The 17,379-nt window shown below is 44.0% G+C and overlaps 1 protein-coding gene across 2 annotated transcripts in view; it reads right to left on the reverse strand.

Annotated features, from left to right (window-relative positions):
* The window catches only part of LOC120924395 (piRNA biogenesis protein EXD1-like), a 147,026-nt gene extending 141,954 nt beyond the window's left edge, over positions 1 to 5,072 (reverse strand). The window contains exon 1 of one of the 2 annotated variants that reach the window (XM_040335341.1): positions 4,869 to 5,072. In XM_040335341.1, coding sequence (XP_040191275.1) covers positions 4,869 to 4,906 — 38 coding nt within the window. In that variant the 5' untranslated portion in view covers positions 4,907 to 5,072. The remainder of the gene's footprint in view (positions 1 to 4,868) is intronic. The other variant, XM_040335340.1, reaches the window with a different exon arrangement.
* Positions 5,073 to 17,379: the final 12,307 nt, after the last annotated feature.

Raw genomic sequence — 17,379 nt, forward strand, 5'->3', positions numbered from 1 at the left:
CGTAAATACGATACGCCGGCTCAACCATATGCCGCCCTACGTGAATCCAGCTATAAATGTACATGCGGGCCTCTCTATGATAATGAAGATTGTGGTAGATGTATTCAGGAATAGAGAGACACGTAATTTAAGACTATGGGGGTTATTTACTAAAGGCAAATCCACTCTGCACTACAAGTGCACTCGTTGTAGATCTAAGGGGGACAAGCAAAGAAAATAAAAAAACGCAATTTGGCTTGCACATGATTGGATTATAAAATCAGCCGAGATTCCCCTAATTTCAGATCTTTCTCCAGATCTTCAGCGACTGCACTTCCAATGCACAGTGGATTTGCCTTAGTAAATCAACCCCTATGTGTAAGACTGTTTGTGTTAAAGTGGTTGTAAACGCACAGAAAAAAAAACCCTGCAAAACAGTCATAATGATCTACTAGCTTATTATGAAATACTCACCTTAGATCGAAGCCCCCGCAGTGGTCCTAGTATACAGCTCCAGCCCGCGACATCGCTCCCGGAGTTACTTCTGGGTATTGCGGGCTTCGGCGCGGTGACTGGCCAGAGCCGCGATGACGTCACTCCCGCGCATACGCACGGGAGCAACCGGTAACGGCATACTAACTGAAGCAACGGCACAAAAGTGCAGGAGTGACGTAATCGCGGCCTAGCGTATCAAACGGCATATGGAAGCACCGGGGGACAGCTGGATCTATCCCACTGCAGTGCTGGAGGACACCTTTGACAGGCAAGTCTGTCATAATTAGGGGTGTAACGGATCAAAAAAACTCACGGTTCAGATCGTTCCTCGGATCAGGAGTCACGGATCAGATTATTTTTTTCGGATCGGCAAAAAAAAAAAAAAAAATGTAAAAAATGCAATTTTGTTTTTTTAAGGCTATTATGCGACTAATCGATAAATCGATAGATTGATTATGAAAATAATCGTTAGTTGCAGCCCTAATCTTTTTCTTAAATTTAGCTGTATATTTTTTGCTACTACTATAAACTACCACCAAAAAACATCCCAAAATAAAGTCTTCTGCTCCTGACCTTTGCAGAGATACCACTTGTGTATGTTAGGTGTTGTATGTTATAAAAAAGACCAAGGATAAAGCCAAGGAAAGATCGAAGCTTTACTCACCGGACAGCCCACTGACACCAAATCAACGTATCTAACAGTATGCGTTAAAACAGGGGTTTAGTCTGCACACATTTGAAAATACATGAGTAGGCCACAGAGCCTCGTCACGGCACCCTGGTATCTGTGGTCCTATCTCTAGCTTATGAGAGAGACTCCACAATGGAAGCACATGCATTCTGATGGATAGGTTGAGGACAGGTGGACAGAAGGGAGCCCATCCCTTCTTAAAAAAGGTACAGGGACACACTGAACACCCAGCAAATCATACAATGGCTGCAAAGGTGTCAGAGTGTTGCCTGACCAGTAAAATAGTTAATATTACAACAAATAACATTGTCCACTACCCTCACCTATAACTGGCCTTTGCAGAAAGTAGCATAGGAAGGAAACATATGATATAAACAAGGCCAGGGATAAATCCAAGGAAAGATCCAAGCTTTACTCACCGGCCAGCCCGCTGACAACCAAATCAACCTATCTAACAGTATGCATTCAAACAGGGGTTTAGTCTGCACACATTTGCAAATACATGCGTAAGCCATAGAGCCTCGTCACGGCACCCTGGTATCTATGGTCCCATCTAGCCCTGTTTTAACGCATGGCTGGTGAGTAAACCTTGGATCTTTCCTTGGATTTATCCTTGGTCTTGTTTATATTATATGTTGCCTTCCTATGCTACTTGCTTCAAAAAGGCCAGTTATAGGTGGGGGTAGTGGACACCGTTTTTAGGTGTTGTATGTACCCATAGTACAGCCCAGAATCAATAGTGCATATTTAGTTTTTTGTATGCTACATAAAACACACCGACACTAATAAAAGAAAAAAAAAAAAAAGAAAAACACACACACACACACACACACACACACACACACACACACACACACACACATCACACTGACCCTGACCCAAACACCAACCCTGGCACTGAACCTAGATCTATGCATTTATAAAAAAAAAAAAAAAAAAAAAACACATACATATATATATATATATATATATATATATTTATTTATTATTTCTGTGCAAGGATAGAGAGTAATACAATGTATCCCTCTCCTCCATTCACATAAAAAAAAAAAAAAAAAAATAGAACATGGGGCGGTCTTAACAGTGACAGACAATCAGAGGCTATAACAGCAATTAGGTGACCCGGAATCAGGATTTCTGGGTCCCGATCATTAGTACGGGGCTCACAGTGAGACAATTCTTATATTATTTTTCTGCAGCCCAGTTACTGTTTTCATGCATAGTTAAGTCACATAGCCTTGTTTCTTCATCCATGCACATAAAAATGGCAGTAGGTGTTCTGGACTGATGAGTCAAAATGGGAAATATTTGGCTATAACAGGAGGCAGTTTGTTCCCCTGAAGGGCTGGAGAGCTGTACAATGAGTGTCTGCAGGTAACAGTGAAGCATGGTGGAGGGTCCTTGCTAGTTTTGGGCTGCATTTCTGCAAGTGGAGTTGGAGATTTAGTCAGAGTCAATGGTGTCCTCAATTCTGAGAAATACAAGCAGATACTTATCCATCATGCATTCCATGAGGGAGGTGTGTGATTGGCCCTTAAAATGTATTTTTCAGCAGGGCAATGACCCCAAACATACAGCAAATGTCATAGGAAACTATCTTCAGTGTAAAGAACAATGAGTCCTGGAAGTGATGATTTGGCTCCCACAGAGCCCTGATCTCAACATCCAAACTCTGAGATTACATGAAGTGACAAAAGGATGAAGTGACAAAAGGATTTGGAGCAGTCTACATACACAGAAGATCTGTGCTTGGTGCTCTAAAGCTTCATGTACACTGCTGGTGGTAAATAGACCATTAGGAGCAGTTGTTTTTTCCTGCTGCTCCTGAACTCTCCTCTAAGTTATCTTATCGATACATGTGCACAGGGTCGTTTATAGTTGTTTCTAGGCAGTTAGAAAGCAAAAAAATAAAATAAAACTGCGTTCAGAACGGATGTTCAGAGGCATTTGCGTTTAGCCGTGTAAACGCAAACATGGCATGTACACGCGGCAAAACCCCAAAAAAGAAGAAGGTTGTAAAACGTCCCGTGTACATTAAGCCAAAGATGTTTGGAACAACCTACCTGCTAAGTTCCTTTAAAAACTGTTAATTTACTTTTAATTTTCTTAATTGATAAAAGTAAAATTATTAAACACTTCTATTTCTAAAAGGATTATTAAAGGGGTTGTAAAGGAAAAAAAAAAAAATTCACAATAAGCATCCTTTACCTGCAGACATTCCTCTTTTCACTTCCTCATTGTTCGTTTTTGCTCAGAAGTTGCTTTATTTCTTCTCTGTTCACTTCCTCCTTGTCTGATTTTACTGACCACCGTGACTGGAGGCTTTACTGCGGTGGTCAGTGACGTGCTCGCCCCCTCCTGGGAACTACATCTGTGCGGCAGGACGCTCTCTACGTGTTAGAGACTTCAAGGAGGTGTGAATTACTGGGCGTGCCGCAATGCATACTGGGAAATGTAGTTCTTACATGAATGAACGATGCAAACCAGGAAGTGAATGAGAGAACAGAAACTAGAATGCCGGAGGTGATATAGATGAAGGAATTTAATAGGTATTTACTCGTTTTTTAACAGAATCATTACACCATTCTGTCGGTCTACCTTGCAGACATTCATTTTAGGCAAAACATTTTTTTCCTTTACAACTCCTTTAATTTACAGCATTTTTTCTCACCTGCCTAAAACATTTTGCACAGTACAGTATATAGAGTTTTACAGCTGCATTTAATGCAGATATTAAAATCGATAAATAGGTACAGTAAAAACTTGGTTTGAGAGTGTTTTGCAAGACAAGCAAAATGTTTTAATACATTTTGCCTTGATATACAAGCGATGTCTTGGTATAGTAGCGTCACAACTGAGATAAAAAAAAAAAAGAAAAAAGGAGCCTCTAAGTGTAGCAATATGGTTACATTTAATGAAGGAAACATATTTATTGCTACACTGAGGCCCCATACACACGAGAGGATTTATCCGCGGATACGGTCCAGCGGACCGTATCCGCGGATAAATCCTCGAGGATTTCAGCAGATTTCTATGCGATGGCGTGTACACACCATCGCATTGAAATCCGCGCCGAAATCCTCTGGCGATGACGTGTCACGCCGTCGCCGCGATTATGACGCGGCGACGGGCGCGACGCTGTCATATAAGGAATTCCATGCATGCGTCAAATCATTACGACGCGTGCGGGGAATCCCTTTGGACGGATGGATCCGGTGAGTCTGTACAGACGAGCGGATCCATCCTTTGGGATGGACTTCAGCAGATGGATTTGTTGAGCATGTCAGCAAATATTCATCTGCTGGAAATCCATTCCAGGGGAGATTTATCCACGGATAAATATCCGCCGGAGTGTACACACCATAGAATCTATCCGCTGAAACCCATTTGCTGGGATTTATCTGCGGATAGATTCTATGGTGTGTACGGGGCCTGAGAGGTGCCTCTCTTCTCTTTTATACCCTGTTAAAAAAAAAAAAAAAAACTTTGATATACAAGTGCTTTGGATTACAAGCATGTTTCTGGAACGTATTATGCTCGCAAATAAAGGTTTTACTGTATAATAAACTAATGCCAACTGCAATATGGCCATAAAAAACAGGGCCACATATCAAGAGGCCGCATTACCCTGTTGCCACAAATATTGAAAACAAAAACTAGTTGAGATGTAAATCAAATTAAAATGCTTGAAATAAAGACTTACCTTGCAATTGTTCCAGGTTCTGTGCCATGCGCCATCATTTAAAATGTCTTAGCCTGCTCCAGCTATGTAATATACACTTAACAAGATGCAATATCTGAAAGTATATAAAATACAAAAGTAAAATGATACAGTGCTCATCCAACAGTGCAAGCAGTTGCCTTTATTTTTGCTTACCTAAACCTGGTGATCCTGTTGGTTACAGAGCGGAAAGGTGTTGAAGTGACAATACTGGCCCAAGCGGCTCCCTAAAATTAACATATAACTAAAGACAAAACTTTCTTTCATTTTGGATAGAGTAAGGGAGGGTTGCATTCCCTGTCCATTTTTTGTCATCTGTGTCCAATTGGGGAGATTTCACTTCCTGTCCCATGGCCAAAACAGGAAGCGAGAGGAAATCCTTACAAAAAGGGAGGGAATCCTGGTGCGTCGTCAGAACTAGTGTCCTCATTGGAAGATTTCCTCCTCTAAGGCCCCATACACACGATAGAATCCATCCGCAGATAAATCCCAGCAAATGGGTTTCTGTGGATAGATCCTATGGTGTGTACACGCCAGCGGATCTGTTTCCGCGGAGAAATCTCCTCTGGGATGGATTCCAACAGATCGGATATTTGCTGACATGCACAACAAATCCATCTGCTGGAATCCATTCCAACGGATGGATCCGCTCGTCTGTACAGACTTACCGGATCCATCCGTCCAAAGGGATTCCCCGCACGCGTCGTAATGATTTGACGCATGCGTGGAATTCCTTATATGACAGCGTCGCGCCGTCATAATCGCGGCGACACGTCATCGCCAGAGGATTTCCGCGCGGATTTCAATGCGATGGTGTGTACACTCCATCGCATAGAAATCTGCGGAAATCTTTGAGAGGATTTATCTGTGGAAACGGTCCGCTGGACCGTATCCGCGGATAAATTCTCTCGTGTGTATGGGGCCTTAGTGTTCTGATGTCAACCCAAAATTTGAGATTTGCTTTTACTTTCACTTTTGATGAGAACGGTAAAAGGGACAAATAGAGAGTGAATCTCCCTAATGAGGGCAATAAAAACTGACAGGGGTTCTAATCCCGCTCTACTTTAAAATGAAAAAAATGTTTTTAAATAAAATTGCCCTTTTTTTTTTTTTAAAGCGATTGTAAAAGGCAGAAGAAGGTTTTTTCTTTTTAACTGAATGCATTCTATTGGGCACCAGCCGCCACTGCCCAACACATCTGATGTGAACAAGCCCTTTGCCACAACTATTGAGGGCAGACGCTGAGCTCGCTACGCATGCTATGATTATTGGGTGTGGTTGGCTGGGAAAGTTTTAAGATATCTTTCCAGTTAAGTCTTGTACACAAGATAAGAATAATCCGACAAATGATCGTCTTTTGCACACTAGTCTCATATCAAGAACCAATAGGTTACTAAAGTTACAAAAATACAACATTGTATTGTTATGTATTCTTCCAATACCCCCGCCAGGTCCGCACTTAGACCATCCAGGTCGCAGTTTCCACGGCTTCTCCTCCCAGCTAATCCGGTCTTAAAATCCATCTCTTGTCCTGATTTGCAGGGAGAAACCAACAGCGAATATTGATTTGAGGCGCAGTGCTCCTTTTTGAAGCCAATCAGGCTATAATCATGTGCTAAAAAAAAATAAAAAAATTCATAGAATCCTAGGAGTCCAGCACCCGCATGGAGATCAGGGGGAGGCGCGCCCCTGTGGCCCTTATGAACCAGCCGTCGCTGGTGTTGGAGCTACTCTGGCCCCTATTTACAGCTCAGCTCTAATGCAAAGACAAAGAAAAATGCCTGTCAGTTTATTTTATTTATGCGTTTGCAAATGTGTGTGGAAAAAAACCCTGTTTTTAACGCATACTGTTAGACAGGTTATTTGGTTGTCTGCGAGCTGGTCGGTAAGTAGGCTTGGTTTTTCCTGGGCATTCCCTAGGCCTTTGTTGATATTTTATTTACCACAGCGGGTTGTGAAGATAAGAACTACAACACCACTTTGGTGAATAGAACCATGTTGAAAATGTTGCTTGTGACATTTCAGTAAAGTTCTGTGCAAAAAAAAAAAAAGGCACATAAGCACGGTCTCATATCAGACACCAGTAGCCATTGTTCAGCGTGTCTCACTGGTGTGAACGAGCCCCAAAGCTGCCCATACACTTGTTGTTTCCCCCCCCCCCATTAAGCCTGCTGGGATGAAAGAAGAAAAAAAAAAAAAGATTCCTATATCCACGTTGTACAGCACAGATGGATGAATCTTCTGGCTTATTGTATCTTGCTGAATAACCTAAAGAGTGGCTGTACCTGATTGCAGCTGCGGTTTGGCAAAAAAAATAAATAAAAAAATAAATAAAAATGAATGATGTAGGGTGGGAGGGGCCAACAAGGCCACTTATAGAGAGGGTCGAGCACCCCTGGCGTGCTGGGTCCAGGGCCCCCTTGAATGACTGCCTGAAGGATCATGCTGCCTCAAAAGTGGGCCATTGCACGACAGCATTTCCCTGGAAACTCGGAACGGAGGCAGTGCTCAGAGGCAACAGGCAGTGCCACCAAGTGCTGGCATAGGGAACAGCAGCCATATGTCAATTGAACATTCTAGCAGAAGCAGCCAGGGAGGACATACCTTTTCTAGGTGTGTGATGGCCGCTGGCAATCTTCCCCATCAGTGACCCAGTCTACATTATGCCTATATTATCATCATCATCTGTGATCAAGGCTGGAGCCTCACATGCACCTTCCACTCCTGGCTAAGGCCCAGTTCTTGGCTCTGGAACACATCCATAAGGACCCACACAGGGTTGATTGGGATGGGCATATACTGCTGAGAGAGATCAGGTGGATACACTCACTCAGGGCAACTCATGCCCCTGGGTTGGGTGAGGCCACCTCTTTTAAGCCCCTTTTTTTACCTGTTTTGAGTATATTAGGGTTATTTCTAGATATAATGTATCACATTTTGTATTTTTATTGTTTATTTTCTAGGCTTGTATTTGTTAAAGTGGAGTTCCACCCATAAATATAACATTACATCAGTAGTTTTAAAAAAAAATCATTATTCCTTTACGAATTTTTTTTTTTTTTTTAGATGCCTTCAAAGTGTTGTTGCTAGGCAGAATAGTTAATCTTCCCACTTCCTGCACCTAGGTGCTTAATGCTTCCTAACCTACACCGCACAGACTCCTGGGAATGTAGTGGGTGTAACTTTCCAGGAGTCTGCACTCCCCAGTCTCAAAGAATCATGTGACTTGGACAGCACAGGTGCTGAAACCTGATCTGACACTGCTTGTGCAGCACTGAGCATGTGCTAGATCTGCAAGGCTGAAATCCAGGAAGTCATACAGTCTGGCTTCATGATGCCCACACTTAAGATGGCCCCAGTCAATTTCTATTTTATAAAGTGTCTAAATGCTGTAACAACCTAACAAAACGGACCTTAGTTTACAGACTAACTTTACTAGAATACATTAAGCTTGTGTATTACAGGGGTATTTATATTTAAAAAGTGAAATTGTGGCCGGAACTCCGCTTTAATGTCTTAGATTTGAATTTGTACTGCCACATGGTTTATTTGGAGATATATGCGGTGGGGGGTTTCTGGGGTCTTTTGCGTTCCTTCCCCCCCCGCCCCCTTTAGTCCTCCCCAGCACGCTTTTGTCTTTCTCCGGGAGTTGCAAGCCCATTATTACCACACAGCCCTTGCGTTGTCACTTAAGTGGTTTCGCCCATTGTGTCCCCCCATGTACTGCACAATATTTACTTCCCCTTCCGCCTCAGGTGACGGATGGGCTTGGCATCACCTACAGCTTCCGGTTGTGGTTTTTGAATCTTGGCCAGGACCCCTTTAACCTTGTGGCGCTGCTGGGTGTGTGCAGGGATTTGGCATTGCACTCGCCGGGAGACTTGGGTTCGGATGGAGCGGATGCGATGTGGCTACCTGGTGGCCCCTGTCCCATCCCTGGCCTGCATGTCATTTTCATCAGCCATGTTTGGGCAGCGGCACTTCTTGCCTCATGCTCTGACACAAGAACATTGGCTGATTTATGCCATGGTGATGTTAGAGGGGCAGGGTTGTCAAGCACCTGGGCTTTATTAGCCCAGGGCTTGACTCAGTTGCTTTCCATCTGCAGATGGGAATGGGCGGTGCATGTGTAGCTTTAGCCTTGATCACAGCTCTTCATTAGGTATGGTCTTTTTTCATTTGTCATGCATTAGGGCACTTCATTTGTTTTGTATTGGATTTCTGAGCTTTTTTTCCCTGGAAATGTTTTTATCCATATGCACGCCTGTATTGTTTGCACAACAATTTTGGTGCAGTGGGTCTTACTGACTCAGTGATACCAACATCCCTCTCTATGGGCTGACAGCTTAATAGCTGCACACATCAGCCCTCAATAAGTATTTTTTATATTGCGTGGCACTGTCTCTCTATTATAAACAGCACTAGTCACTTTGTTTTCATAATAGACACCTTTTTGTTGTTTTAGAGTCCAAGCACAGCATATGTCTTACTTTAGTATCTCACAAGTACACCCCTCACATTTTTGTAAATATATTATAAATTTTCATGTGACAACACTGAAGAAATTAGACTTTGCTCCAATGTAAAAGTAGTGAGTGTACAGCCGTGTACATTTTCTGTCCCCTCAAAATAACTCACACAGCCATTAATGTCTAAACCGCTGGCAACAAAAGTGAGTACACCCCTAAGTGAAAATGTCCAAATTGGGCCCAAAGTGTCAATATTTTGTGTGGCCACCATTATTTTCCAGCACTGCCTTAACCCACTTGGGCATGGAGTTCACCAGAGCTTCAGTTTGTCCTCTTCCACTCCTCCATGACAACATCATGGAGCTGGTGGATGTTGGAGACCTTGCACTCCGCCACCTTGCGTTTGAGGATGCCCCACAGATGCTAAATAGGGTTTAGGTCTGGAGACATGATTGGCCAGTATATCACGTTCACCATCTTTAGCAAGGCAGTGGTCGTCTTGGAGGTGTGTTTAGGGTCGTTATATTGGAATACTGCCCTGCACCCAGTCTCTGAAGGGAGGGGATCATGCTCTGCTTCAGTATGTCACAGTACATGTTGGCATTCATGGTTCCCTCAATGAACTGTAGCTCCCCAGTGCCGGTGTTCTGCTGAAATGTGTCCCCCTGGCGGAAAATTGCCGAATGTTTGGCAGCTGTAGACTGCGCAATGAACAGGACATTGTGACAGATGTTGCCGCACGCTCTCTATGCTCACTCCAGTCTGCAAGGGGCGGGTGTAAGGATGGCTACAGCAAGGGGTGGATGTGTATTACTATTATATTGTGTACTTTTTTGGGAAAACCACCCTAACAATACATCCACCCCTCGCTGTAGCCATCCTCCCCTTACACAATATAATAGTATTACACCCGCCCCTTGCAGAGTGGAGCGAGCATCAGGAGCGTGCTGCACAATATCGTGCTCATGTGATTGACAGCTGTGTTTATCTTCGGAGGTCCGTTGCGCCTGTGCAGTACAGAGGGGGCATTATCCGCCAGGGGACAATTCTCAGCAGGACACCAGCAGCACTCATGCATCCCCAGATCATGACACTCCCACCACCATGCTTGACTGTAGGCAAGGCACATCTTTGTATTCCTCACCAGGTTGCCACCACACACGCTTGACACCATCTGAGCCAAATAAGTTCATCTTGGTTTCATCAGACACAGGACATAGTCTTCAGCAAACGGTTTGCAGGCTCTTGTGCATCATCTTTAGAAGAAGCTTCCTTCTGGGATGACAGCCATGCATACCAATTTGATTCAGTGTGCGGCGTCTGGTCTGAGCACTGACAGGCTGGCCCCCTACCCCATTAACCTCTGCAGCAATGCTGGCAGCACTCATATGCCCATTTCCCAAAGACAACCTCTGCATATGACGCTGAGCATGTGCACTCAACACCTTTGGTCGACCATGACGTGGCCTGTTCCGAGTGGAACCTGTCCTGTTAGACCGCTGTATGGTCTTGGCCACCGTGCTGCGGCTCAGTTTCAGGATCTTGGCAATCTTCTTATAGCCTAGGCCATCTTTATGTAGAGCATGGGTCTTCAAACTACGGCCCTCCAGTTGTTCAGGAACTACAATTCCCATCATGCCCAGTCGTGTCCATGAATGTCAAAGTTTTACAATGCCTCATGGGATGTGTAGTTCCGCAACAGCTGGAGGGCCGTAGTTTGAGGATCCCTGATGTAGAGCAACAGTTATTTTTTTCAGATCCTCAGAGTTCTTTGTCATGCAGTGCCATGTTGAACTTCCAGTGACCATTATGAGAGAGCGATAACACCAAATTTAACACACCGCTCCCTATTCACACCTGAGGCCTTGTAACACTAACGAGTCACATGACACCGGGGAGGGAAAATGGCTAATTGGGCCCGATTTGGACATTTTCACTTGGGGGTGTACTTGTGGCCAGCGGTTTAGACATTAATGGTCATGATGTCGAGTTATTTTGAGGGGACAGCAAATTTACACTGTTATAAAAGCTGTACACATTACTTTATGTAGCATAGTGTCCTTTCTTCAGTCTTGTCACATGAAAAGATAAAATATTTACAAAAACGTGAGGGGCGTACTCACTCGTGAGATACTGTAAAATTGCACCAGTAAGCAATATATTGGGCACCTGTCCTTTCCATCTTCCTCCTCTACAACTCCCAGGCCTCTCTACGGCTACTTTGACACCCAAGCGTTAGGGGCGTCGGCTATTTTTAGGTGGCACTTTACGGTCTTTTTTGTAGCGTTTTTCAGCCACTTTTAATACCTGCTAGTGATCAAAGGGCTAAAATTTTGATTTGATTTCAATGGGCAGGGGAGCGGTGTATAAGCCACTATTACAGCACTGTAAAGATGCAGTTAGCAGGACTTTTACTGTCTTGCCAGCGCACCGCTCGTATGAAAGCCCTCGGGGCTTTCACATTGGAGTGAAAGGGAAGGCTCTTTCAAGGTGCTTTGCAGGCGCTATTTTTAGCGTTATAGCACCTGCAAAGCACCTCAGTGTGAAAGCAGCCTACAATTCCCGGGTAGAGTCTGATGTCCCATCTGGGATGGCCCCCTCCTGGCCTGTTACACATTTGGAAGTTTCAGTTATTGGATTTTAATTACAAGTTGATTATATTACTTTAGCTACGTAAAAGCGTTTGGACAGATTTCATAATTATGTAGGATTCTAACATCAAGACGGATGGCGATTTTTTTTAATCTTTTAACCTCTTATGTGCTTTCTAACTTCAGATATTTCTGTGTGCTTCTCCTGAGGAAGTGAATTTTTATCTCGTGAAACGTGTAGAGAATTTAAAGCGGGGGTTCACCCTATCGACGGGAAAAAAACATTTTTTTTTCTTTTACCTTAAAATCCGGCATTGTAGCGCGAGCTACAGTATGCCTGTCCCGTTTTTTTTAGCCCCATACTCACCTTGTAGTCGTCCATCGAAGATACCGGGGAATGGGCGTGCCTATGGAGACTGAGGATGATTGACGGCCGGCTCTGGCGCGTCACGCTTCTCCGGAAATAGCCGAAATAGGCTTGGTCTTCACGACGCGTGCGCATAGCCTGTGCGCAGGCGCCGTGAAGAGCCGAGACCTACTCCGGCTGTCTTCGGAGAGAGTGACGTGCCAGGGCCGGCCGTCAATCATCCTCCCTCTCCATAGGCACGCCCATTCCCCGCGGGAGCCGAAATCTACGATGGACGACTACAAGGTGAGTACGGGGTTAAAAAAATCGGGACAGGCATACTGTAGCTCGCGCTACAATGCCTGTCTCGATGGTAAAATGTGTCGGGGGGGGGGGGGGGGGGGGGGGTGAACTACCGCTTTAAGCACAGACCATCTTGATTGATGGACAGCATCAGCTCAATTGTCACATTTGTCAGGTGTTTTCAAACTTGAAGTTTTTTGAATGCCATTTAAGGTTTCTACACTGATATACATGTATAATGATGTGTTTTATAATGTATGTTTTTTCATGCAATACATTTTTATATATTTTAACTTTGGTGTTGTGACCCAATTAAAAGTACCATGGGCTATACAGTCGTATGCAAAAGTTTAGGAACCCCTGACAATTTCCATGATTGTCATTTATAAGTATTTGGATCAGCAATTTAATTTTGATCTATCAAATAACTGAAGGACACAGTAATATTTCAGTAGTAAAATGAGGTTTATTGGATTAACAGAAAATGCACAATATGCATCAAAACTAAATTAGACGGGTGCTTGAATTTGGGCACCCTTGTAATTTTGTTGATTTGAATACCTGTAACTACTTGGCGCTGATTAATTGGAACACACAATTGGTTTGGTGAGCCTTGAACTTCAGACAGGTGCATCCAATCACGAGAAAAGGTATTTAAGGTGGCCAATTGCAAGTTGTTCTTTGCCCAGGTTCACACTGGGCTGCGGGAGTGAAGCCGTGAGAGTTCAGCTGAACTCGCACGATTTCACTCCCGTTAGCAGTCCCGATTTCGGCCGCGATTTCAGAGACATCTGTGCAGAGATGTCAATGTAAATCGCGTCCCGAAATCGCAAAAAGTAGTACATGAACTCTTTTGAAATTGGTGCAGCGCCGCAGATGCGGCGTCGCACCGATTAGGATGGTGCCATTGCCACAAATGCCGTCGATTTGAGATGCGATTTGACATCTCAAATCGTACCAGTGTGAACCAGGCCTTAGACTCTCATCTGAAGAGTGGCAACATGGGGGCCTCAAACTCTCAAATGACCTGAAAACAAAGCTTGTTCTACCTTATGGTAGAGGGGAAGGCTACAAAAAGTTATCGCAGAGATATAAACTGTCATTGTCCACTGTGAGGAAATAGACCACAGGCACAGTTCTTGTTGAGGCCAGAAGTGGCAGGCCACATAAAATATTGGAGAAGCGAATGATGGTGAAAATGGTCAAAAACAGACCACTTCCAAAGACCTACAACATCAACTTGCTGCAGATGGTGTCACTGTGCATCCTTCAACAATTCAGCACACTTTGCACAGGGAGAAACTGTATGGAAGAGTGATGCGAAAGAAGCCTTTTCTGCACACACGCCACAAACGGAGTCGCTTGAGGTATGCAAATGCACATTTGGACAAGCCAGATTCATTTTGGAATAAGCTGCTGTGGACTGATGAAACAAAGGTTGAGTTATTTGGTCATAACAAGGGGCGTTATGCATGGCAGCAAAAGAACACAGCATTCCAAGAAAAACACTTGCTACCCACAGTAGCATTTGGTGGAGGTTCCATCATGCTGTGTGGCCAGTGCCGGTACTGGGAATCTGGTTAAAGTGGAGGGCCGCATGGATTCCACTCAATATCAGCAGATTCTTGAGAATACTGTTGAGGAATCAGTCACAAAGTTAAAGTTACGCCGGGGCTGGATATTTCAACAAGACAACCCAAAACACTGCTCAAAATCTACTGGGGAATTTATGCAGAGCAACAAGTACAATGTTCTGGAATGGCCATACCAGTCCCCAGACCTGAATATCATTGAACATCTGTGGGGTGATTTGAAGCAGGCTGTCCATGCTCAGCAACCATCAAACCTAACTGAACTGGAGATGTTTTGTAAGGAGGAATGGTCCAAAATACAGTCATCCAAAATCCAGACACTTCCTATAGCGAGTATCCTCAACCTGGGGGTTGAATGAGGATTTTCCAGGGATCACCGAATCCTGGGCTGTTCCTGAAGCCCGCACCCCTCTCCCAGCCTTTTTGCATCCGCCAAGCAGAGCTGTCCCTGGAGCCTTTGGCCATCCAGCTGGGCTGTTCCTGGAGCCCGCGGCCGCCCACTCAGCCTCCTAGCAGTTGCCCATTCAGTTCACGGCATGGCTGGGAGGCAGAGACTAGAGGCCAGCTGACTGGTAAGGAATGTAAAGTGGGAGGGGCTGGAGGAGACCCCATCTCCTGATTTTGGCATAGGTGTCACTGCTACGAGACACCACAAAGCCGGAAACACAGTGAGTAACACTACCTGTGATTGTAATTGCCATTAAAATTCCCCACTACAGTTCTCAGATCAGGAGATGACCTTGATCAAGAGCAGCACCCCCCCCCCCCCCCCCCCAACACTGCCACTGATCCCATTCCCCCCACCAAGGAGTAAGAGAAGGAATAAAAACAAAGAATACATAAACGGGAGGAAAAGAGGGGGGGGGGGGGGGGGGACAAAAAAAAAAAGAGAAACAACAAGAAAGACGTCTGGAGAGAGGGATGGGGGAAAAAAAAAAAAAAATTAGGATAGAGAGATAAGGGAAATAAAGGAGACCAAAGAGAGAGTGCTACATCCTAAAATGTATCATAAGGGGTATTAATACTGTACGAGTGGAAGGGACTCAGGGAGCGCTAAATGTCTGTGGGTTAATGGCACAAATTACTTGCCTTGGATGCGGACAACCCACGCTACGAAAATAAGTTAACTGTTAGGGGTCCCCACAACTTGGGAAATTTTTATCAAGGGGGTCACAGCACTAAAAAGGATGAGAACCACTGGTCTAGAGGTTATTTCTGCTAAAAGGAGGCTCTACTAAAAATTATTTTTTGTACTCACCGTAAAATCCTTTTCTATGAGTCCAATGACGGACACAGCTCCTTAAATCTTGACAAGTGGGTTATGTTCCCCGTTTACAGGAGAGGACTAGGCAGAAACATGTTAAATAATTAAATACATGTTACGTTAACAGAGTTGAACAGCCCCGCCCAGGGGGCGGTCCCTCCAGACATAAGTGAATATGTGAAATAAGGTTATTGCGCAAAGTCTATAAAACACATAATAATGTAGTGATCAAAAATACATATAAATCGTGCAAAGTGGAAAAGGTAAGTGAATACTTCAAAATATACATCGACAAAAACTAAAGTCCATAAATGAAGTGGCAGTAAATTGCTGCTATAAAGAGAATAGGGGTGAGAAACTGAGGGGTGAGAAACTGCACCAAGAAACGGCAATCTGGTCTCCCAGAACTCTCACCTCACAGCTGAATAAAGTAAGCAATACGGTATTAGATGTCTCCACCTGCATAGACCATTCCACACATACACAATCCTGGTGTCAATCCGTCTGGATAACAAACAGCCTCAACCTGTCTCCTCCGCTAATACCTGTATGGTCTCCGTATCAGGGAACAAGAGGGACAAAAAAAGAGTGCCTCCAATGGTGTAGTACAGGGATCGACAAATCCCGGGCGCCAGGTCGCCATGGGGACTAGAAATAGTGCCCTGGCGACTTGGCTTGGAAGGTGGGCAAAAAAAAAAAAAAAAAAAAAAAAAAACTTTTTTTGTGAGCTGGCGCCATCTGGTGGTGAGCCGTTGGTATTACAAGTTATTACCACCAGATGTGAGATGGCGCCATCTGGTGGTGGCCGTATTACAAGTTAAGCATTACAAGTTAAACAGCAATTCTAATGTCATTTTTCACTATTTTCACTGCCATCTTCTTCCCTCTAATTAGAACCCCCAAACATTATATATATTTTTTATCCTAACACCCTTGAGAATAAAATAGCAATCGTTGCAATACTTTGTCACACCGTATTTGCGCAGCGGTCTTACAAGCGCACTTTTTTGGGAAAAAATATAAGACAACAGTAAAGTTATCCCCATTTTTTGTAATATTATGAAAGATAATGTTACGCCGAGTAAATTGATACCCAACATGTCACGCTTCAAAATTGCGTCCGCTCGTGGAATGCCGACAAACTTTTACCCTTTAAAATCTCCATAGGCGACGGTTAAAAAAATCTACAGGTTGCATGTTTTGAGTTACAGAGGAGGTCTAGGGCTAGAATTATTGCTCTCGCTCTACCAATCGCGGCGATACCTCATGTGTGGTTTGAACACCGTTTACATATGCGGGCGCTGCTCACGTATGTGTTCGCTTCTGCGCGCAAGCTTGTCGGGACGGGGTGCGTTTTCTGGCTCCTAACTTTTAGCTGGCTCCTAGATTCCAAGCAAATTTGTCAACCCCTGGTGTAGTAGTATAAAACTTAAGGGAATGTTTATTGGGGTGTAAATACGCTTACATCAGATAAATAATAAGAGTGCATATATTAAAAAAAAAAAAAAATGAACAGTGGCGTCCTCTGCGCCGTCTCACGTCACTCCGGGGGTGTACGTCTGCCCACGACCAATCCCTACGCCTTACGACAGTCACAGGTCTTCATCTGGGGACGATTTATATGTATTTTTGATCGCTACATTATTATGTGTTTTATAGAATTTGCGCAATAACCTTATTTCACATATTTACCCGTTTTGTAAACACTGCGAGTTGTTGCTGCAATTTCATCACTGTTTACTTTGGAAGATTTTATTTATTCACCACTGCGTAGCGCGAAAGGCATTACATATTACCCTCCAGACATAACCCTCCTCACTGCAGCATGCAGCCTCAGTTTGTAACAAGCAGTACAAACCTAAAAAAAGGAGGGGTGGGTGCTGTGTCCATCCATGGACTCAGAAAAGGATTTTACGGTGAGTACAAAA

The sequence above is a fragment of the Rana temporaria genome, chromosome 1 (assembly GCF_905171775.1).
Source record: "Rana temporaria chromosome 1, aRanTem1.1, whole genome shotgun sequence".
In the NCBI taxonomy this organism is placed as follows: Eukaryota; Metazoa; Chordata; class Amphibia; order Anura; family Ranidae; genus Rana; species Rana temporaria.